Source organism: Cucurbita moschata, unplaced genomic scaffold (genome assembly GCF_002738365.1).
Source record: "Cucurbita moschata cultivar Rifu unplaced genomic scaffold, Cmos_1.0 Cmo_Scf00015, whole genome shotgun sequence".
Classification (NCBI taxonomy): domain Eukaryota; kingdom Viridiplantae; phylum Streptophyta; class Magnoliopsida; order Cucurbitales; family Cucurbitaceae; genus Cucurbita; species Cucurbita moschata.
In genome coordinates, this window is record NW_019268531.1 from 1089661 (window position 1) to 1097431 (window position 7771).

At 32.7% G+C, this 7771-nt stretch overlaps 1 protein-coding gene across 1 annotated transcript in view; it reads right to left on the reverse strand.

Moving 5' to 3' along the window:
• Positions 1-358: 358 nt before the first annotated feature.
• Positions 359-7771, reverse strand: part of LOC111453686 (branched-chain amino acid aminotransferase 2, chloroplastic-like) — an 8145-nt gene continuing 732 nt past the window's right edge. Inside the window, exons 2-10 of the mRNA XM_023094880.1 lie at positions 7682-7740; positions 6884-7061; positions 5826-5999; positions 5601-5732; positions 5090-5188; positions 4615-4731; positions 2736-2831; positions 998-1110; positions 359-621 (exon numbers count right to left, since the gene is read on the reverse strand). Coding sequence (XP_022950648.1) covers positions 507-621; positions 998-1110; positions 2736-2831; positions 4615-4731; positions 5090-5188; positions 5601-5732; positions 5826-5999; positions 6884-7061; positions 7682-7740 — 1083 coding nt within the window. The 3' untranslated portion in view covers positions 359-506. The remainder of the gene's footprint in view (positions 622-997; positions 1111-2735; positions 2832-4614; positions 4732-5089; positions 5189-5600; positions 5733-5825; positions 6000-6883; positions 7062-7681; positions 7741-7771) is intronic.

Here is a 7771-nt window from a genome sequence, read left to right on the forward strand (position 1 = left end):
AAAAAAAAAAAAAAAAAAAAAAAAAAAAAAAAAAAAAAAAAAAAAAAAAAAAAAAAAAAGGAAATCATTAAACAAAACATGAGCCCTTTAGGGAAGTCAATTTGGCCAAACTTTAAGAGGAGCATCTGTGCCACTGATGACAAAATGACCTTCAGAGGAAAAAACATAGCTCGACTGAATCAATGCATATTTAATTAAACAGTCTAGATCGTCTAAAACATGACAATTCAATTATTTTCTAGACCTGTCCAATTCCATGTAATCCTATGATCCAACTAAATTGGTGGCAGTTGACCCAATTCGAAGACAAACCATAGTCTTGCTCAGAGGGTTTAATATTATATTAGGGGACGGCATAGAAATTAAGCAAAATGGTGTTTGATATTCATCACGCCATTCAAATCCAGTTCAAACCAAAGTATACACCGTTTAATTTTGAAATGAGAAAATTACAAAATCTCTGGGACTAGCAAAAAGGAAGAGGATTCTACAATGTCATTCCATACCTACGACAGACTGACAGTCCAATTCATTTTATCTTCGATAAGACCCATTTGTAATCTGGTAAGCACAGAATAGAGTTGTTGTGAAACAACTCCAACACCATCTCCATAAGATATCCTGCAAAATTCAGCCATCAAATCAATATGAGGAGAATGCTTTCATGTTTAACACTCCAAAAACCACACGTCCATATCATTGCCCCTACTCAAGCAACTGACGTAAAAAAAAATGGAGAAACATCTCAATCTAGTCAAACGACATCCCATTTCCAAGTCCATTTGAGCGACAGAGGTCATTTATGGTTTGTGTTGTGGAGACTTAATCCCATTCTAAGCATGTTGCAATCTCTTCTAATACAAAAAGGAATTAATATGCAAACATGTACTTTAAATCAGAAGGCAAATTCAATTTCCCAACTACTCATTCCACTGTCTCGCTGCCTCGTAATCTATCAATAAAATGTTTCTGAAACACATCAGTCCCAGAATTTTACCTTTTTCCGAGATATGTGACGCTGCCCACAGGAGATATAACCACTGCTGTCCCCGTACAAAAGACCTCGTCAGCTTCAAGTAATTCATCCACTGCCACAAATCGTTCCTCAACCTGCACTCAATCAGTGCCCACTCAATCACATTATCATCTACAAAATATTTGTAAACAAGCACGTTGAAATCTAAATATGGGAAACTACGTTTGAAAATTATTTTTTTAAAATGATTATAAGGGGCTGTTTGGTTCAAAGTTTTGTTAGTGCAGCTTGAAAAAAATGTCTGGAAATATGCATGGAAATGAAATAATTGTGTATGATATTAAATTTAATAAAATTATATAAAATTTTAATTATAAATATTTATTACTAACTTATATTTCAAAAATCAAACTTCATAGTAGAATAAACTATATTAAATTAGAATAAACTATATCAAATAAGTATATTATAAAATTATACGAAAGAAATTTAATTTTTATTTATTAATAAATATATTATAAATAATATGCCCTAAATATTTGTTAGTTTATTCTGCAGTTAATATCCCTAATTATTTTCAAGCAAATGGTTTTATTAAAATTGTAAATAATTAATATGATAATCGAATTGAAAAATTAATTATATAAGTCATATTTCAAAAATTAAATATAATTTATTTATTTCAAGCCTTCAATCCCCTTTACAAACCATTTGGAAATGACTGATAGATAAAAATAATTTTTTATCAATAAAAAATAAAATAAAAAAGAAATAGCGAAAAGGAAACCCCAAAACCACACACAAAACACAAATAATTAAAAATAAATTAATTAAAAGAGTTATAAAAAACAATAATAAACCTAAATAAATAAATAAAATCGTATTTTAAAAACACGAAAAAAATTAAAAGAAAAATTAAAAATGAAAGAAAATCGAGAAGAGATAGAAGAATTAATAAAATAAAAAATAAAAAATAAGAAAGTAAACGAAACAAAAGGATGGGTTAAAAAACCCATCCTTTTGCATGGGTTTTAAAAGGAAGAAAAACGCTCCCTTTTTTATGCCTAGGAAAAGATTTTTCCACGCAAAAGTTTCAAACCCTCCTCCTAAACACAGGTTTTCTTTTCCCTCCTCTTTTACTTTCCTAGAAAATCGAGTATATCGATTGTCGTGTAATATCTTTAGTGTTACAAACTCCCCTGCCAGTTTACATATACCTCGACTATTCTCATACTACATTGGTTAGAGAATATTAAATTCTAACTACGTGACCACCATAGTTTGAGTTTAAAGTCGTTAATTTTCACATGGCCATTTTACTGACTACTAGGCCAACCCATCGAGAGTGCTCAAAGTTTTTGAGAACTATTATACAATACAAGTTGCCAAATAAACCCATTTTACAAGTAATAAGAGAAGGCTTTACAAATGGTTTTTATTACATACATTATATCAACCTTTTAAGTAAACTAATAAAACAATTATTTGACCATACAATATTTAATTATTTAATCATTGAACAAAATCAGAGTGCTTTTTTTTGCTTAAGAAAAAAAAAAGTCATTCTTTCATTGCTCTGCAACCTAGCAATATTAAACATTTAAAAAATTAAACGCCCAAACCAAAAGGACCAAAGACAAAGACAGGGTGGGGTTCAATTATCTAACTACCTCGGGCTGGCAAGGTTATGAGCAATATCAATATACTTTATACGAAAATAGTAAAACGCAAAAATGATGGAAGTATAATGGTGAAGAACCTGAAATCCAAGGCTACGAGCAACGTCAATTATACTCTTTCTCGTAATTCCTGGTAATATTGTTCCTTTTATGGCAGGAGTAGATATCACATTCCCCTAATCAGAACAAATGAGAATGTGAGGTACATTCACGTGAATCCATATTCAATTGAGAGACTTGTTGAAACAAACAGGAAAAGTTCAGCTCATGTAACTATCAAGGTCGTCAAAAAAAATTCAGATTAAAAGGTTATAGAGAAAGTAAACACATTAATACATCGTGTAAATCTATTATTCACATGTACCATGCAGCCTCCCAAGAACAGCAGGAAAAGTTGTAAATTTAAGACAAATGAAAATTAATTGATCTAGAATACAGGACGGTAGATTAAAATCATGTAGCTGGTTAGAACGGAAACTACAGTAACTGTTCAGGATTCTTTTCAGGTTGTAGAAGTGATAAGAACTAAAGGAACATAAATGGATAGGCCTAAAACAAAGAAATAGGAAACAGTTTAACAATATCTCTCAGTTAGACCCTCAAAGCCACCCTAGCGATTTTAGGCATCACACCTAAAATAAGTAATCATATAATCGAAATAAATTTCTAGAAAACTGCATTATTTCAGTCTCTGCCTAGAAAGATTTGCATGCCCCTATACTTAAAATTTGAGGTTTTCAGGACGATTATATCATATATACACCTTAGAAGAACGTTCAAGGACAATAAGGCTGGGAATAGTAAAGATTTGACTCAAGAAATAAAACCGCTCATTGAATAGTGAAGACATCAAATATCCTTCCAAGATAGGATAGCCAAATTCTGATTTTTAACTATTTTTTCAGAATTTTTTGAAGTAAAGGCTCGCATATATCATCAGAGGAAGATCCCTATTTGGTCTCTCGTCATTCAAAGCATGGAAATCTAGCCGTTGGGACCTAGTAGCTATTATTGTTTGCTCCAAAAATTGAGAAGTCCGCTATTCTTTCTGTTAACAATGCATAAAAGTGCAATTTATAAAAACTATGAACGTTTGGAGCATCTTCAAGAAGAAATATGCTGGTCAGACCCCGTAGCATCTTCATTTTATAAGCTTATACACTGGCTAATGGCAAAAGTAAGCAAATTAAGGCCTTTTTTGGTCACAATTTTGTTTCAAGATTTTCTAACTGCAAAAGGCAAGCTTTACTTCCCAATTCTGTCTTATTTTTCACTTTTTTGTAAGACTTTCTTCCAGAAAAAAGGGCACTACTGTTTGGAAGGATTTAATCAATAAAATATGGTGGTAGGACTTTAACCTGGTGTTTCTAAAAGTAGGGTATAGTCTTATAGAACAATTAAATTGTTAGTAAATAAACTTATTTCTTTGAAAAGGAAAACTAAAAAAAATCGTAACCTAATGGACTCATTCCTTTGGTCCTTGATCGATGGGTACTAATATACACGTTGATTTTTTTTGTAGGAAATATACAAGTCAATAACCAACGAAAACATCCATATTTTTAACACTTGTCTTTTCATCTCAAATTTGTGGACTTAGCAGCTGCAGATTTTCAACTAGGCCGTGGATTTCCAAAGAACATAAAACATCATACAGCTCTCCTTTCTTACATCCTCAGGAGAAATGCAAAAATAATTTGGCATCAAGTATTAGAACTAATCGGTGGAATGTGTGGCTATAGAGGAAGAAAAGCCCTTTTTCCAGGGAGTGGATATTTCCATAAACAGGACGAATTATAGTCTTGAGCCTCTTTTTTGGAACTCTACAAATCGACTTCTTTGTAACTCGTCTATAACCCTCTTAGATTCTGTCAGTAGATTTTATTTGATTAATGAAATTTGTTTCTAATTTAGAAAATAATAGTACTAAATAAGTAACTATAGTGATCAGCAAAGTACCTTCACAACAAAAATATTGCACGATGAAACCTCCTCGAGATATTTTTTGTGCACACAATCAAGGTATAAAACATCAGAATAGCCTTTTGCTTTTGCAGCAGATTGTGCCTTCAGGACCTATGAACAAAAATTAACAGGCAGAAAATTATATCAATCATCCCAATAATAGGAGTAGTTTTTCCATCAGACCCCAATCATATGGTGAGAACATATTCATTTAAGTCATTCAGCTTAGAACAAACAGCATAATGAAAGTGGGAAGACTTAATTCCCTTTATCACTCAGTCATAAATTAAGATCGAATTACACATTTTTAAATTAGGAGGTGAAACATGATTGCGCTACTCCATAATATAATTAAAGCTTCATGCACTGGCCCTGGTTTAATTATAAAAATTTAGCAAATGATTATTGAGAACAGCACCAACAACTCAGTAACGAAAAAAGAAAGTCAAATAAAAAAAAAATTGCTCACCGCCGCATAGTTGCCAATGGTTTTTACACCTCCAGTACCACCAGGTGTAGCACGATGCAACTCATGCTCAATGACTAAGTTTATAGGTGCAATGCCTTCCTGTATTCAGAAATTGATTTTAAAATTTTAAAACAAAGTAAAAATGCAATACGACACAATATCAAGAGAAATTGCTTAATGTAGTGACGTCACATATAAGTCTTCATAGCTGGGGGAAAAGACCATACGTCACAATATATTTCAAGCATATAGTTTTAATAGTTCTGCGTCCAACAATGCAGATATAGTGAATTTCTCAAACTAACACTAGAACTTTTGAGCTCATGAATTTCAGCAATTAGGAGTTGAGAATTTTTCCAATCGCATTTAAGTTGAAAATTCAATTATCGATCAACGTATGAACAAAACCATGTGAAAAAGCTCATAAAACAGAATTAACATTCTGAATATAATTTTTTAACGTTAATGAATATAATTTTTTTAACATTAATGAATATACAAAACGACAAACCTTAAAATAGTTTCCGACAGGTGAAACATAAATTAGGAATGTGTATTCAGGAGCAGGGGCAAGACCAAGAACTGCCCCACTACCCATCAGTAGAGGCCTGATGTACAATGAACCTTTACCTGCAGGGGGCACCTGAGATGCAAGGGCAACTAGTTATGGACTTGACTGTAATAAACTAAATCCCAAACAAAATGAAAACACAATGTAAACAATAATATTCATTACCCAACGTTTGTTGGCCAAAACAGTTGCCTTCACAGCTTCCACAAACTGATCAACAGTTGGTGATTGCATGCACATCCTCTCTGCACCCATCCTCATCCTCAATGCATTTTCCTCTGGACGAAAGAGAAGAATAGAGCCATCTTTTCTGTATGCTTTTAGACCCTCAAATAGCCCCTACTTAGAGACGATAAAATTTGTCAAGCAAAATACAAAATCTTATAGATTATATAATGAAATGAATGCATTAGCAGTTCATTCAAAATGTTATCCTTAAAGTATGGCCATAGATCAAACAAGTATATAAAGGTGAAGATCCTCGTTGGCAAGTTGAATTAGTCCTCAAATGCAACGGATCTATAATACTACAACTACTAATAAGCCTAAGTGCTTCTACGGCAAATGTTCCCAATAACATTCAGGTTCAGTATGTGATGCTTCACACGCCCACACATAAAATCTCCTTGAACACAGTAACAAGTTTTTCAACAAACGTATCTACTTTCTCCCTCCCTTTCAGAAGGAAATTTGACCATTTCTAGCCACTAATTAAGATTCCATTAACGCTACTTTAATCCCTCTATTCATTATCCATAGAAAATATTTGACCCTTCTAGATAACTTCCAGGAAAATTGATATCCGGGTAAGAATAGTTTCAGTCATAATAAGGATAAAATCAACCTGAAATAAGAATGAAAGTGAGTTATGCATATGGTACCAAATTTTCTAAAACTTTCTGGAAAGTTATCTACAGTTAAGATAAGAATTCAGCACAAACAAGGATAAAAACAGACCTCCAATAAGAATGAAAGAGAGTGGAACGAAGGGTACCAAATTAACAAAAATTGTTGACAAGATTTAACTAATAAGATCGGATTTCAGTCATAACAAGGATAAAACCAACATCAAATAAGATTGAAAGAGAGCAGATGCAGAACTACTTAACCAATTGAAGATTATAAAGCAAGAAATTCATGCTACTTCATATAGAGCATGCTATACTTCAAAAGTAAGAACAAAAAAAAAAAACATCACGTGTAAAATAATTGAATGATCTAACCTGCCCATAATTTAAGACTCCAGCTGAAGGACTCAGTTCAATGTTTCCAAAACGCTTTAATTCACCATTAGAAAAACTGCCACCTCGAGGACATTTCATAACATACATATAATCAGTAGGAATTATCCCGAAACCAAGGTTGTCCCAATCTAAGTCAGGAACTTCCACTGCGACTTCGCTGCAGAGTTGCAAACATGTTAGGGGCGATCAGTTGAACATAAATAGCGTAACACTTCACACAGAGATCTGGTAATTGGCATGTATATTTATGGAGTCATTATCATAACCATGTTTATAAGGTGCAGTGTCGTGAAATAATTTTGGACAACTGCTGATGCCCTTGGTGTAATAATATAAACTGCATACTCAACCATTTTACTAGATTCAATATAATCCTAGTTGATTAATGTCAGGCCCAATAGTTTCCCAAAACTTGCCATATAAATCACAAAAGAACCAGGAACCGAAATGTAATAAAAGAAATTCCCGCTTTTCCTATCAAATTACTTTTCTCACCGTTATTTCAATACATTCCCATCAAAGCTTACCATCCAAATCGCAAAAGATCATGAACTGAAATATAACAAAAGAAATTCCAGCTTTTCCAATCAAATTACATTTCTCACCGTTAATTGAACATATTCCCATATAGATCTAGTATATCACCATTAAAGGTGGGTTACACAATATAATTGTACGTTACACAACCAATTTCAAGCAAATGCAGTGTATTCTACAGATACAGCAAAACATGAACACGGGAACCCGTAAAGGTACAAAATGAGATTTTCACCATACCTGATGGGAGAAGCCGTTTGACAGGCATTGATGGAGGGAAAATGAGGCTTGCTCTGGAACTACAAGACAAAAAAAAAAAAAAAAAAAAAA